Below are 15834 nucleotides of genomic sequence, written 5' to 3' on the forward strand. Positions count from 1 at the left end.
TAATATTGCTCAATTCGCATTACTTATTAATAGTACAATTTTTCTATCAGTGCGCATAATTTGTTTTATATCAGTATTTGCGACATATCAATCGCTTTGCTCAAAACATTTCAAAAACCATTCGTCTAAAAGTACACATTAAATTTTTTTGTAATAAAAAGCCAAATATTTGGATTAAAATTGCGCAGCGCTAAAGCATTAATTATTATTGCTAAGTGTTTACGATATTACAAGCATCACAGCATTATCTAAGTTAGACTTTTTCGCAACAAGTTCTACAAATTAAGACCAATCTAATATAAGATTAACTTTAATATTTGTCTACATTTTTAAATTCAATACACAATTAACAATAAATGTACGAAAAAAAATGTAAATTGTTCGAGTTATTAAGATCAAAGAATTTATTAGATTGACGAAAAGTTAATTTTAAAATATAAGAATTTCGATATTAGATACGAGACAATGATTTAAACGTATAATTGAACAATTAGAGCAAATTATATACATGTCGAATAGTATAGATAGAGAATATTATATAGATGGGATTTAAATTTACCAGTGCATTCGAGTTCGTCTTCGCCGTTGTCACATTCCTGTCTACCGTCGCAGCGGCGCGCGCATCCCATCCTCGAGTCCACAGTACAGGCGAAGCTGTCATCCGGACAACGCGGCTCACCTGAATTACAATATCAATATTAATTTAAAGTAAAGGCACTTCGAAATTAGTTAATTCGTCGAAGTACAGTGCGACATAACAGTGATTTTATTAGTTCTATAGAATATTATGCTGATTAAACTATTTCGACCACTTTTAAAAGATTTTCATAAAATTCGGTAGATGACATATAAAGGGTGTTCGCATAATATTACAAAGGAAAAAAGTGTTCCAAAATTCAGGAATCGTATTAAAAACAAATGTTAACAAAAACTAAATACTAACATTAAACAAATCCACAAAGTAATCGAAAGTATACAACACAAATTGTAATTAAATTAGCGACAAAATCAACCACATAAACACAAAGAAGTTGAAAATATATAAACCCAAGAAACAACGAAAAATACAAAATCATAGAAAGAACCAAAATGAAAAACTACGAAACCATAAAATTAAGTAAATGAGTTATGTAATCTGAAACAAAACAACAACCACAATCTTCACATCAAACAAAATAAAATGGTTGCATCACTTCGTTTATAAAATTAACGTAAAATTCACAAACGTATTTACGACGAGTATATTTATTCCAGGAGATCTGATCGCAGAACTATTATATAATGAAGTCAAATGAAGAAACATAAATAATTACAAATTAGATTCACTTATTCATCCAATGTGTTTTTATGATTAGTCACACAATTGTTAAATCCAACGAAATTTTTTTATCAGACAAAATGCATCCCAATATTAATCTACAAGTAATGTTCATGCAAGCCACAGCTGCTGCTACATTAATGGTTACAACATAATACTAACCACGAATTTAACTGGACGTGCAATTATTAAAAAGGCGAATATGAAGGAAGTTATTTTAAAAAATACTTACGTTAAATAAACAATTTTGCATTAATACCAAAAGTACTACGATAGTTCGACAGAGAATTAAGAATCAAGAGTTTGTTCCACACTTTCCAAGGAGCTTTACTCACCGCAATTATATTCGTCTTCCCCATTTGGACAGTCTTTTCGACCATTACATCTTAATGCGATATTTATACAAGTACCATCCCGACATTCAATCTCGTCCCTTTTGCAAGGGCAGTTTCTTTCGTCTGAACCATCGTTGCACTCCTTTGTTCCATTGCACCAGGAATCAGCTTTCACGCACTGTCCGCTCGAGCATTTATATTCATAAGCCATGCATATTGTGCCTGCCGTAATAATATATATTGCACAAACCGTAACCAAATATATTTACAAGTTAGGATTTATGCAAAATGCAAAAATAATATTAGTAAAAAAAATTATATAAATTTCATAAAAATTTCGATACAAAAAATTGATTCGTAATTTCATATTATTCTAATTTTTATTGTTAATATTAAATATATATCAAATGAAGCTTTATATGCAGTTAATGAAATAATGAACATATTAAGAGCTTTATTGATGCTCAAATTTTTACTCTTCACAACCGTTAAACGAATACAAATTTAAAATAGCGATTAAAAATAAATCATATTCGATGAAATTTTTGATGGAATTAAATAATTGCAAACCATAAATGCAACCGCGTTCATCGGAACGATCTTGACAGTCATGCGTTCTGTCACAGTGTTTGGATGCGGGGATGCAGTATCCATTGTCGCATTTGAAGTCGTCGACACCACATGCTGACCGGCAAAAGAAAACACTAAGTAGACAACTTTTTATACAATAACAGAAAAACTGAGTCATAGGTACTACAAAATACTGATGGTCATAGCAGAGACAAGAAACAGTGCAGAGAAGTGAAACAAACTTTTAACTTCTAAAAGCTGGCAATTGTGCATTGCAATATGAAAGAAGACAAATGAAGTAAAATACGAGCAAAAGTACAGAAACAAGGAAGAGGAAATATAACGAGATTAACGTTAGAAGAAACGTTGTACAAAGACAATTGAAAAGTAGATAGAGATTGAAGAATCCGAAAGGCTTTTGTGAATTGATAAACTTACGACAATTTTGTTCATCAGAATAGTCGCCAGGGTCGCAATCATACTTGCGATTGCATCTCTTACTCTGTGCTAAAATCTTCCCATTTCTGCATCTAAAGTATTCTGTGGCTGGAAATATATGCAAACCATTGTAATAATCCCTATGATTGTAAAGATTTAACATGCTATGTATTTCCCATTAAATATATTTAAAAATGAAATGCATAATTTGAAATTGATAATTTTTATCAAATACTTAGAAACGCTTTACAAAAGGTGACTGAATATTTAATATCTTACCGAAACAATTCCTTTCATCAGATCTATCTGTGGGGCAATCCACACGGCCGTTGCAGCGTTTGTTGCGTTTGATACAGGTCCCGAAATCACATTGCCAGAAATCCGGGCCGCATGCTTGTTATACGTAATTATTATTTGAAAATATACTTACTTTACGCAGGATTAGTCAAATTATTACACTTTATATTTGCTTAAAGTAGATTTCTAAATATAATTTAACATATTTTGTCGAAAAACTCGTACTCGTGAACTCGTAGCAAAGAATATAAAATACAATAGGCACGAAGCTTCTTATAAAGAATATTTTCGCGGATGGACGAAAACAGAACAAATTACATACATACTTTAAGCTCATATAAAATCTTACGGGTTGATAAATATACATACGACAATCGATTTCGTCGCTGCCGTCTTTAACGCAGTCTCTGAAGCCATCGCAACGAAGTAATATCGAAATGCAGCTACCGTCCTTGCAGAGGAACCTTCCACTGGTGTGACACACATGCTCACCTGTCCAGCTGATATTACGAGAGACTTACCGTTCCAAATGGTAAAGCATGCGCAAAAACATTTGATGGCGTTAAAGCATTTCTGTTTTTCGAATAATTTTGAAATTTCCTATGATCCTTACCGCAATTTACTTCGTCTGAGTTGTCGCTGCAGTGGCTGACGCCATCGCACCGCTTTCTGCTTTCGATACAGTAACCGTCGGATTGGCAGCGGAACTCGTCCGGTCGACATTCTGTACACCAATACAAAGTTAGTTAAGCTTCGTATTAAATGAAAAGCTATTAATATTATATTTCTGTCAAATATAAACAGCTTAGTGTAGTTATGCAATACGAGAAAAGTTAACTTTTATTTATGCGTTGAGAAATTGTTTCGTTGACCGTTATTAATCGCGTATATACTGCAAGAAACTTACCGCAATTCTGTTCGTCTTCTTGGCTTGAGCAGTCTGCGACGCGATCACAGACCCTTGCGCTTTCGATACACCGCCCATCGAAGCAACGGAAGTCATCAGCACCACATGTTTCTAAAATAAAACAAATTCAAATAAATAAACATGCCCTTAAACCCCTTTTATTCGATTTTCAAAATCAACCGAATTAAATTGCAACAAAAATGTCTCGCGGTTAGTAATCTTGTAACGTTTTGTTGCTACCGTCTTCTAATTTAAACAGTTAAAATCTGCAATGTATAAGCTACCATGATCTTTTACAAAAAACAGCGACATCTATTTTGTGGATGTGTAATTGAAAACGTTTTTTACAACATTGACAGATTGACATTAATGTTACTTTTGTAACCGCTAGATGTCTCTCTACATATATTGGTGTTTTGTTCCATTTCACGGAAACCAGTAAATATAAGACCATCTTTGTATCCCGACCTAAAAGAAACTAGAGATACCACGCTAAGTAGACGAGAAATGGTAATTTATTTCATGTCCACCCCAAAACGGACTGTATTGATTTAGAAGCCTTAAGTTTTTATTAACATGGAATTAAATTGAAAACTTTGTAGTTGGACTCTTTAATTACGGATCTTATTAAAAGTTACGTAATTATCGACACAATTATTATATTTGTATTTTATATGATTAACAATAATTGTGTTTGTGAAAAAAAAAAATTACAAAGCACATGTTTGGAGAAAATACAAATTATGATAATTCGACGCCAAAACATGATCACGTAAAAGACATTCAAACAAGTTCTCGCTATCCGACAATAAAGGAGAAAAAAACCTGCCTTTTCACGCCGATTTCCCTAACACTTTATCCTGGGCATAAACATTTTCTGAAACACCTTCGCAATATTTAAAATTCAGGCCTCGCGAAGTCTACGTGATATACTTATCGTGCTTATACTAAATAGGCAAATGTAAAGTTTCCGAGCGCGCGTAACCAAGTGAACCAACCAGTACAATGCAAGCTCCTTCCTTCTCTTCTTTAAGAAAATAAATTTGAAGTTTTTATCGATATTTTTATTACACTATAGCTATCGCCAGCGATCCCGTTCGCGCGAAACTAAAGAAACTTAATAAGTAACCTATGTGTCCTTCCAGGCTCTGTTCTACATCTATGCCAAATTACAAAGATCCAGACAGGCGTTCCGGAGATATCTTCTAACGAACATAGATTGGATATATCCATATATTAGTAAGAAGTAAGATTGATTGAATTCAGATTTACATACGGACATTAGGTAGTGATAATTTTTATTGTGGTTAAGCCTGCAATTGAGATCGAGGCGAGCTGTGTGTTGTGATTTATTTAAGAACATGCCGTCAGCATCGGTTTACATTTAACATCGTGGGCGCCATCATGGCCGACAAGAAATTAATTTTATTACGTTATGTACGCAACTACGAAGTCTTTAAACTTCAAAATCACAAACCGCTAGTCTAATTCTGTTTGTCTCAGATTTCTTATTAACTGCGCGATCTCGGTATTTTATAAAATCAGTGGTAAAAAACCATTCAACGATTTAAGGACGAAATTTTTGGTTCCACGAAAAACTGTCCATTTAAAAATAGAGTTCAAAGTTACAGTTAGGTCGCGGCAAATCTCGTTTGCAGACTGTCCAGGTCATTTTAACGTCTATTTCTAGACGTGCATTAATAAGTTCAGGTTTATGAGAAACTCTAGTTTGCTAATTGTTAAAAAAAATCGCTGTCAGATTTTCTATTCTTATTGTTAAGTAGACTGTAACAGAGTACAGCCTCTACTAGTTTAATCTTACTAATATAAAACATATAAATATTTTTGGATGGAAAAACGCACAGGGCTCTAATTTCGTTTTTTTACAATCCCGCGCGGACAGAGTTGCAGGCGACAGCTAGTATACATCTTAATATATAAGTAAATAGCTATTTTTTACTTAAAAGACTTACATCGGTGGTAGCTACTTCCGCGGCCCCAGCTCCGAAAGCTTTTAATAAACATTGTTACATAAAGAGAATACGCTAGCCTACCAAATCTAATTTATACGCGTTCTTCACGTAAATTCAACGTACATTTTTATCAAATCCAGTATCTAACTATTACCTCTTAATAAAAAGAACTGCATATTTTATAAGTACGCAAAAACTGTCCAACAATTTATTCGCGTAAGCAATTATTAATTAAAATATTTTTTGTTGCAAAAAGCCACATCTTGAAATGACCAATTTTAAGATCTTACCGCAACATAAATAATAAAATTAAACTTTGTTGAAACAAAGAAGCATTTGTAATTAAGTAAAAAATGAATACTATAAAGAGATTGATAAAAAAAATTAAAAATATTTTTGCCCGGCATGTAATAGATACAAAGTAAGGTTGGCAAATAAATTAAGCTTGGTAATAAGTTAGCTGCGCCAGGTACAGGGTGGCCCTTATTACCGAATTGTCCTCGCTACTTCGTGACATGTCCACTGCTCGTCGCAAGCACTCCCTGTTAACTGGGACAGTCGGCCCGAAGTTAACACAATTGATTAGTGCCACTGGAACTTTTGCCAGACTTTGAAATTTAAATCTTTTGTAACTTAAGTGTTAATATGATCATTATACGTATTGTGATTTGATAGAGGCCTTAAAAAAGTTGTAAAATTAATTTTCTAATATCTTTTGTATTTTAATATAACTTTTTACTTGCTCTTTGAGTACATATATAACGATTGATTTAACGTATTGTGTTTCTTCGTTCAGTTGTTAAAATATGTCTTGATGGGAAAATGTATTTAAGAACAGTATAAAAATACTTTTCAGGGTACAATTTGAACCGCAGACACGCGATACTTTTTGTCATAACTATGATAAGTTTCGTTGAACTTTTCAACTTTGTCGGAGGACTGGGGCAAACATCTTTTTAACTTTATGTAAAATGAAATATATACATTTACTTTTTCGACTTTTTCTTGATTGTAAGGTATAAAACATTCTTATATATAGAAAATACAGAACGATATTTTCTAACTAAATTAGTTAGTCGAATATTTTGCTTTATTATTTGTGTCGTCAGTTAAAAATCTTTTTATTTTTCGTAATAAAAACTTTATTTTAATTTTTTGTTTAATACACCTACGTTTAATTTGAAACGGTCTTAAAAATTATCTTCTTTGTAACTGTGAGCTTCGTAAGAACTTATTTTGTTTTTTTTTACTATATTAGTATTCCGTCCGCAAATCGCTGTCACCTCTATGAGCAATGTGCAGCCAGATCTCTCAAGTTTGCGTTGATTTACAACACGTTTTACATATTAGAGATCCAACCGCGGCGGAATATTGTTACAAAATATATTTGTTTACATCGATTTTTTCAACCGACTTCGAAACTAGATAAATAAAAAGAGTGTAACAACGGCTCTTACACTACAATCAATCAGATTGTAGTCTAAGAGCTACTTAAGATAGACTACATCGAAATGACCGCCAAGCAATCGGTACTAAAAGATTTATGAGATCGGCAATAGACGAATAGCAGCTGACAAAGATGTGTCTATCGCCACTAAAAAACATCCAACAGTACAATTCACAACAAATTAAAAAAAATATATTCATTTATCGAAAAAAAAATGGTTTATAAAATTAAACTCATTTGTATCGATCATTTGTTGAAGTGCCTGAACCTGTATAATTAAGTTCTCTTAAATGAATAGCTCAGGTCAAAATCCGGTTGTGCATTTGGATGACAATGGACAAGATACTTCTTGTGTACTCCGAAGTCGCATCAACGCAAAGAGCTCCTATTGTTTGATGGACAACAAAAAATATCACTTGAATTATAAGAAGCTATCGTATAGGTAAACGACCTGTGTAACTAGTAACATACAATCGCTCTATTTAAATTTTATAAAATGCAACATGTCAAAGAGACGGTATCTTAATAAATCCGTTAGGGCCCGCGTTTGTATATCGTTTGTGGGGACAGAACAACAATGGTGATTAATAAAATATGCAAAACAACGACTTATTAATACAGATACGAAAGCGACGTATGAAATACACTTTTTAATCCTTGAAGTTTGGACGTATAAGGCGTTTTAATATTTTTTTGGAATATGTTTATGTTAATTGTATTTTCATCCAAATAGTGCCTATAATTTATTGTTACTATTTGATATGCATTTAATGAAGAAAACCTGTAGTCTTTATTAGATTTGCTGCCATTAATATGTGTAAAATCTAATAATATGTGATTTATTTTAGGGATGAATTACATTATTTATATAAAAGACTATTCAAAAAGTTAAGTTATTTTAATTTTTCGATTCCATAATGTCGCAGATGCTGTAGTCCTCTGTCATGTTAATAACATCTACGATGACGGTGGTTAATCTTTCGTGAACCGGAGGGTCGTTTGCTAAAAATTAGAGGCTCCAGAAATGCATACATTTCCATCATAATATCAGCATTAGCTTTATCGTTTGTGACGATATCTTTTTCTGATGACTTATGATACACAGATGTGTTTCACTACCTCACTATATTATAACATTAAAAATGAGACATAGCGATTATTGTTTTGGTTGTCTACATCGCGTGTAGTTATTGATGCTGCATGAAACACATATTTTGTATATCTTAACTTCTTGCAATTTATTTAAATTACAGATCATATATTTCTGACATATTAAATATCGGTTTTCTGTTTGTTATTTTAGGTATAAAATAGTGGTGGTAATGTATTAATCATACTTATATATGTTATTTTAAAAATACGTCTTGCTTTAAGTTGTTGGTTAATATTTTATTTTTTAATTCTCTAATTTGAAATCAGCAAAAAAAAGTATTTGCTATCCGCAAAAAACTTTTATTGTCTGTGTTCAAAGAGCACGAATAACAACTTTTTTATACCAGAGTTTCGCAGTGGAAAATCACATTAGTAATGTAGATCTGACAATATAACTATATTGTAGTTTTTCAAATATTTTTGCTAAGTTGATAAAAGCGATCGTTATCGATTCACATTATTGGCTGTGTAGAGGCGAAGCTCAAGTGCGTTGCCTCTTGTCGGGGGATTTATTGAAAAATCAGCCGTTTCGTAGTAAATATTGAGTGTGTCACAAAGGGCCGATGAATATTTAAAAGCCTCGTCTTATCAGATCAAATACCTTGTGACCGAGTAGCGACACGATGCTAAATAAGAAACACTTACGATGTTCTGTACCGCCTTCATATAAGAACTCTTCAGATTCTCATAAATTACCGAAGCTCATATCATTAAATTAAAAATAAAGCTAGTTATCGAAAAAAAAAAGGCGCCCTACAGAATTTTAAATGCCTATATACACGCATGTACATTATACACATTTAAAAATGTTCTCTTTATGTTCATCCCCTACTGGGTCGATTAAAGGCAACGCATCTGCAATTGAATATGTCTATGGGGAACGGTCGCTTCGCTATTTCAGCGATTTCAGGTGGCCACTGATTTGCCACCTTATGATTTTTCATAAACTCTTTCAAGCAGACTGTATTGGCAGTTTCCAGCTTTCAGCCGCAATTTGCTGTTTCTTAGAGCTATCAAAATTGTGTGCATTACAATGTAATCATGATTTCTAATTGTAATTGCTGAAAACCGATTAGCGCCTTAAACGCGTTGTTTTTTGAAATGACACTGTCGGATTATCTAGCTCTATAATATAAAATGAATTTGTTGTTTTCTAGACTAGATTTTCTCGCAACCTTGTTTACCATGTCGCCGTCTGGGCCTATCTCTTAGGTTTATATCAAGAAAGGTAAAAGTTAATTCATGTGAAAAGATTCCCAGACATACTTAATTTATCCGTTTATCGATAATTATTCATAAACATAAATATAATTTCATATTATGATCAACACAGCTCGAGACTAAGAACATAAAACGTGCTAAAACACAATTGTTCGAAATAAAAAAAAACAATAGCGCTGTTATAGATAAATTTACGAGTGTCGGTCGTCAGTGAGCCCGGTCGGGGCGAGTTCTGTAGAAGATGCAATTACAATGTTTTGTGGCGAGATTGGTCCGACTCTGGTTGATTATGCTCCGCCTCTTAATGCCATAGAGTTACGAATGAATAGAACAGTCAGTAAGAGCAAATTTTGTGTACTATAATATTTGCATTGTAACGCTATTATAATAGAACTAACCACATAGATAATAATGGAGTAATAGATTTATATATTTTTCTTTTTAATAATCAAGTGTTATTATTTGGAATCAGTTTCAATTTATAGACATATTTATTCAGTCTACTCAATTCTTCAGCCACCAGTATTTTGTAAGCATGTTTTGAAATGTTTGCCATATCTAGTATTACTTAAACTATGCAAGTTTGGATAAATCGACAGGACTAATACGATTAAGAATGCCGCTACGGGATGATTTTGGGTGACAAAAAATAATTTTATACAATTTAATCTAGCGTAGGAAATTAATATAACAAAGCCATTATATTGTTTACTTTTTCCATGAGATAAGATATTGACGTAACTATATTTTGATATTTAAACCTCGTTTAGTTGGTCTGTTGTTCCAGATACAAATATGGAAACATAGAAGTTATTTTAATTTGCCTATCCCTTTGAATTATGAAAAAAATCATCTGCATATTAAACTAAAAATTACATAACAATCGCATAATAGTTGAATGAAATGTATGTAATGATAATATGTGACATACATTTAAAGTTGATAACATTTAATAGAACATACAAAAGATAAAAGCTAACTGCGCCACAGCTTCGATGAAATAAAAGTTTTGATGCACGGCCAACGGAAACAGTTGATTTAAGTTCTCACGACGAACATAATGCCACCGTGCGAATAGCTTGAGCAAAAAACTCGAGAACAAAAAATCATCGCGCGAATGATGGAGCAGTTGAACAAATGTGCGCTTCGATGTACGGTCAGAAGATTAATGAAAGAAATTACACTTTAATTTGTCACGCTTTACTTATAGTTATTTAAGGGTCAATCATATAAGAAAGACGAATCATGACGAATAGAGAATGTGTCTCACAAAATGATCTCTCTCTCCCTCTCTGCCTAGATCGTATCCCACAAGGTGGTGCGGTTGGGCTTTCCTATTCAGTTTCTTCCACTTCGTTCTATCCTCGACATCTTCGACCGAGACTTGGCACTCACTCGTGTCATTTACTATCCCGCGTCTTTCTCTCTCTCTCTCTTTTGAATTTTGCAGCTTTCGCCTCTATCTTTTGCTTCCCCAACTTTACCAAAAAGAAAGTACTTTTAATGCGGCTTACGAGTTATGAACTACGCGATATCTGAATAAAATTGACAACAGTTGCGTTCAACTAACTGGATATGCATTTAAAGCACTTATATCCAATTCAAAGTTTACCAAAGCGAACGCTAAAACGATAGACGACGTGGGCGAGTACAAATTTCTCTTGTACAGTATATTTTGAGTTTCATGTCAACAACTTCGTTTGAAAGGCAAACGTGTGGGTGCTCGAGCGGATTTCAAAATTCAAGAAATTAATGTTCGGGCGTTTCCCGTAATTGGTTGTATCAACATAAGTACTTTTGAAGAAATAACGTTTGATAACTGATAAGGTACCCGACATTGTTAATGTATTTGTTAAATCAGCTCAAGTAAGGCATAGTGAGGTAATTTACATATATTTTTTAAAGATGATGATTGTCCTCGATGTCAACTTCATAAAAAGATGGTAGCCAATCTAAGAAAAACAATGAATAAAGTTTAATTTCCAAATGATACTTACGTCGAAACTGTGCTTGAATACGCCCTGCACATTGTATGGCGATGAGGAGACACAGGACCGTCCTCGTCCCCATGGTAACAATCACTGATCCTTACTATACACTGGCATCTATGTCGTTCGAATTACCGGCAATTTGTTGACAGCTGTTTTAGAATACCAAGTTAATACTCAATTCAACAGTCTGCCTTTAACGATCTCCACATAGCAGTTTTTAAAACCAAATCGCCTACGAAACAAGTTTGAATGTCTTTCTCTTTTATATCCATAAGATGAAATGTAATCTTTTTCCTGCGATGTTCCACAATATTGTTTAAAACGAGCTAGAGATATGACAATATATTTTATACGTTTATGGACAGTGGACGTACAGGTCTTGGACAGTATATCAATTCTTTTTGGTCAAAAAGTCTTGCTTCTATGTTGAAAGTGAAAAAGGTTTTTCGTATTCAACTTTTTACGTAACGATGTGATTAATAAACAGTGTAATTTTTTTTTCAACAATTAGTTGGATGTTTAACACGATATTGCGATTAAATATTATTTTTATCTTTCGTTAATTGAAATTGTCACACGACAGTTCATAATTTTGGACCACGACAGTATTTTTATGAAACAATCATTTTACTTAAGTATACATTGTCATAAATATGTAAACTATATTGCTAATATATTTAAATGTATTGTTCTGATTTAAAAATTAATGTAGATTTTATAACACTTTATAAAACACAAAGTTTTTGTTTCTTGAAACAGTTTTCTTTTGTTACCTTCACGTCGCTAAGCTTGAATGCAACTTGTTTAACTCTGTATGTATATGTATGGTCGTATGTCTTTGTTTATAAATGAGTATTCTACACTTCAATAGTATGCTTAAATGCTTCACGAATAATGCCTGAAGATAATATTTAACGCGTTAATGTGTGTGACCTTGAAGGGAATGCATTCGCAAGAAGTGAATTTAATTCCCAATTGAATATACCAAAATATAAAACTTACTAATTTATTTTGGAATTAATTATTTAAATAGGTCTTATTATTAATAAGTTTTTTCAGATCTACTTTTTACCATTCTTAATTTTAGAAATCTAGTAATACTCATGTACTATAATAATAAATCGGCTCGTGTAACTTTTTTAACTATGAAGCAAGACTGTTTTAAATAAAGATATGAGATAATTGGAACATACGGCTGGTACTAAAAGTATTTTATTTTTGATCGGGAGCCCTTGAAATCGCCAACATCTGGTTTTTATTAAGACCGCCTGGATGTAAGTCATACTATGTTTACGCATAATTAGAACTTTGTTAAAATAACACGTATTCGGTTTCAACTGTCTATTAAACACATTGTCAACCTTCTCATTGTCTTTGAAAAACTAGAGACAATGGAATTTTACAGCTCCTAGCAATTCGAATTTATACTACAATTTCTCTTTAAAAACGATTATTATTGTCATAATAGAATATTAAAGCTAAAAATTTGAATTAAAAAATTGTTACTCCTTCAGCAGGATTTCCTCCTATACATGTAAAATGAAATAAAGACTTTTCAAAACAAATGATTAACTATTTTTCCCAGAATTTTGTCAAATTTTCCCCGAAGTCACGAAGTACTAAATAAATAAAGTTTAAATCACGTAGAAAAACAGCAATGGCATGACCAATGTACAATAATGGTGTATTGATTATTATCTACGAACATAACTATATTTCTAGTCTAGCATGAATATCACCGCGTTTCAGACTTTACATTTTAATTGCCTGTCTATCATGTGTACATTTGAAAATATTATAATACTATGAAATTGCCCCTACTTCGCGCTATAACCTGAATGCTGGAGTATAGTGATATTTATTTACTAAAGAAGATATGTTTCAATTTAATAGTTTTTGGAGCTATGCAGAATAAAAAGCAATAATATTTATTTCGTTGTACCTTTTGCAATTTGATGAAATTCCAACCGTGTGCTTTTTATTTACACTGAACCGATTTACTCGATGTTTGTAAACAGAAAAAATCATATTCGAATGTAATAAAAAATTCATGTTAATATTCTAGAATGATGGGAATAAATACTCAATAAATAATAAAGCTATCGAAACTCAGTCACAGAAAAAAGTACCGAAATAATAGTGGTACAACTTTTATTTTAAATTTAAATTTAATTTTAAGATATAAGGACTTGTTACATTCAATTTACGTTAGACAAGGACCAAAGTCTTGAAGCTCACCTTTTATCTTAAAACTAAGAAATAGGAGTGCGGTGAGAATGGAACTATGTCAGTTCTTTTCACAGTCTTTAGACGACAAAAAAGCTTGGCGTAATCAGCGCCACTGTCTCGCTTACTTAACCTTTCTTTGTCGAGCCGGTGTTTTAGGGCTGTAAACTTTTGTTTATATTATTTTGAAATGCCTGAATATTACAGCTTAAGACAATTATTACAAACTATTAAAATGTGTAAGTTTCAGTAATAGTAATTTATAATTTTTCAATTGTTTGCATCATCCCTAATTGTTAATTCCTTAAAACTATAGTAGAGCTGACTGCTCTCAAGAAAGAGATCAGTGGCTTGCCCACTCGAAGGACTTCTGGACATTCAGTCAAAATTAAAAGAAAAATAAGTTGATTTTTCTGAGAACGACAAGAGAACAAACATACAGACACAGATTTATATTCAGAAAAGCCAGAAAGAATCGCTCGTTTACGCCGCTAACATAACACAAATTGATCGAAACGGAATTCCAAAGAGGTAGTCAAAGTAAAATATAATCAAATAGATTGCCTTAACCTATCTTCGTCCACATTGAGGTTTTTAAATTTAGCCAATGTATCGACCTTTGTATGTTGTAAAAATTCGAGTCATTGCGACGGTCTTTGAACGCTTTTACGTTTTTCTATTTGGAATAATCAATATCTTCAAGTAACATTTGAAATAATTACGATAACTTTAGTATTGTAATTTACCTTAAAATTTACTTTTTTAAAATCATTTTTTCAAAGTTTACAAAATAGCATCCTAGAATAGTACGTATATGTGGTGGAGAAATTAAGTAGAGAAAAAAAGAGAAAAGGATTGGTAAAAGAAGATTTTATATTATAATGTTAACTCTTGTTAGGCTCACACCTACAAAACATACGTATAGGTAGAAACCTAAAAGGAAATGAATTAAGTGGCGACTGAACGGTCCAATGATAGGTTTGGACGACTTCACACAGATATGACATAATAAAGTTATTGCGTAAAAACGAGAACATCAATAAAGTAAACACGAAGGACCAACTGTCGTTTTCTTAAAGTATACGGAAGTAGTTTGTATGCACTAGTTGCATCGCACACGTCATTATCAAAGTAAGTAATATCAACAAAGTTGAGAAATATTCTTTAGAGTAACTTTTACCATTACATACCATTTGAAAATTTCGTATGTTAAAGATTGTGTAAGAAAGAAGAACTTCCTTCGTATGTTTTATTAGAATTTCTCGAAGCACGTTATTGAATTATTTAGTATTATTAATTGCGATTTTATGAAAAAAAAAATCGATTTGCTAAAAATTTTCGAAGAATTAACAAAAATAATCTAAGATGCGCAACTTTGTTACTCGCGTTGGGTACGGGATAGAGTTAACCCTTAATTCGACGAAATTTTTTGTAGCAAAAAACCGTTTTTTTTTATAAAGTCATACTTACGTAATTTTCTCTAAACTAGTTCAGTAGATATTTTTTAATTAGTTGTTCGTCACACTGGACACCATCGAATTAAGGGTTAAAACAATTTTACGTTAATGGAATATTCTGGAAGCCCTTATTGTCTTAGCGATGACGTCGCGACAACTTATTCATAATAGAGTTTACCATAATACTAACAGTATTAACTTATTTGAAAGCTGATATTAATTCTTCGATGGGCTGGTTTCGCGTGCACGGTCCTCAGTTCTTTGACTCGGGCTAAGTTATAAACTTTTCTGGGATTTTGCATTTTGTTTCAGAGATTTTTTAAATTTAGACTTAGAAATTGGACTATAAAGAACAGAAACAACTCTAAACATAATTGTTGCTATTGTCTATTTTCGAAGATACAATACAGAATAAAATCATTACTATGTTACGAAGAAGCATTGTTAGAAACCAGAAAGCAAGAAAAAGCATTAGATTTATAGATATTTAAGGTGGGAAAAA

General features: G+C 32.3%; 1 protein-coding gene across 1 annotated transcript in view; it reads right to left on the bottom strand.

Annotated features, from left to right (window-relative positions):
• LOC106113707 (terribly reduced optic lobes) overlaps positions 1 to 15834 on the bottom strand; it is a 109173-nt gene that overhangs the window by 28899 nt on the left and 64440 nt on the right. Inside the window, 6 exon segments of the mRNA XM_013306567.1 lie at positions 560 to 679; positions 1654 to 1875; positions 2224 to 2337; positions 2662 to 2769; positions 3572 to 3682; positions 3866 to 3976. Coding sequence (XP_013162021.1) covers positions 560 to 679; positions 1654 to 1875; positions 2224 to 2337; positions 2662 to 2769; positions 3572 to 3682; positions 3866 to 3976 — 786 coding nt within the window.

Source organism: Papilio xuthus, unplaced genomic scaffold (genome assembly GCF_000836235.2).
Source record: "Papilio xuthus unplaced genomic scaffold, Pxut_1.1 DF828177.1, whole genome shotgun sequence".
NCBI classification, from domain to species: Eukaryota; Metazoa; Arthropoda; class Insecta; order Lepidoptera; family Papilionidae; genus Papilio; species Papilio xuthus.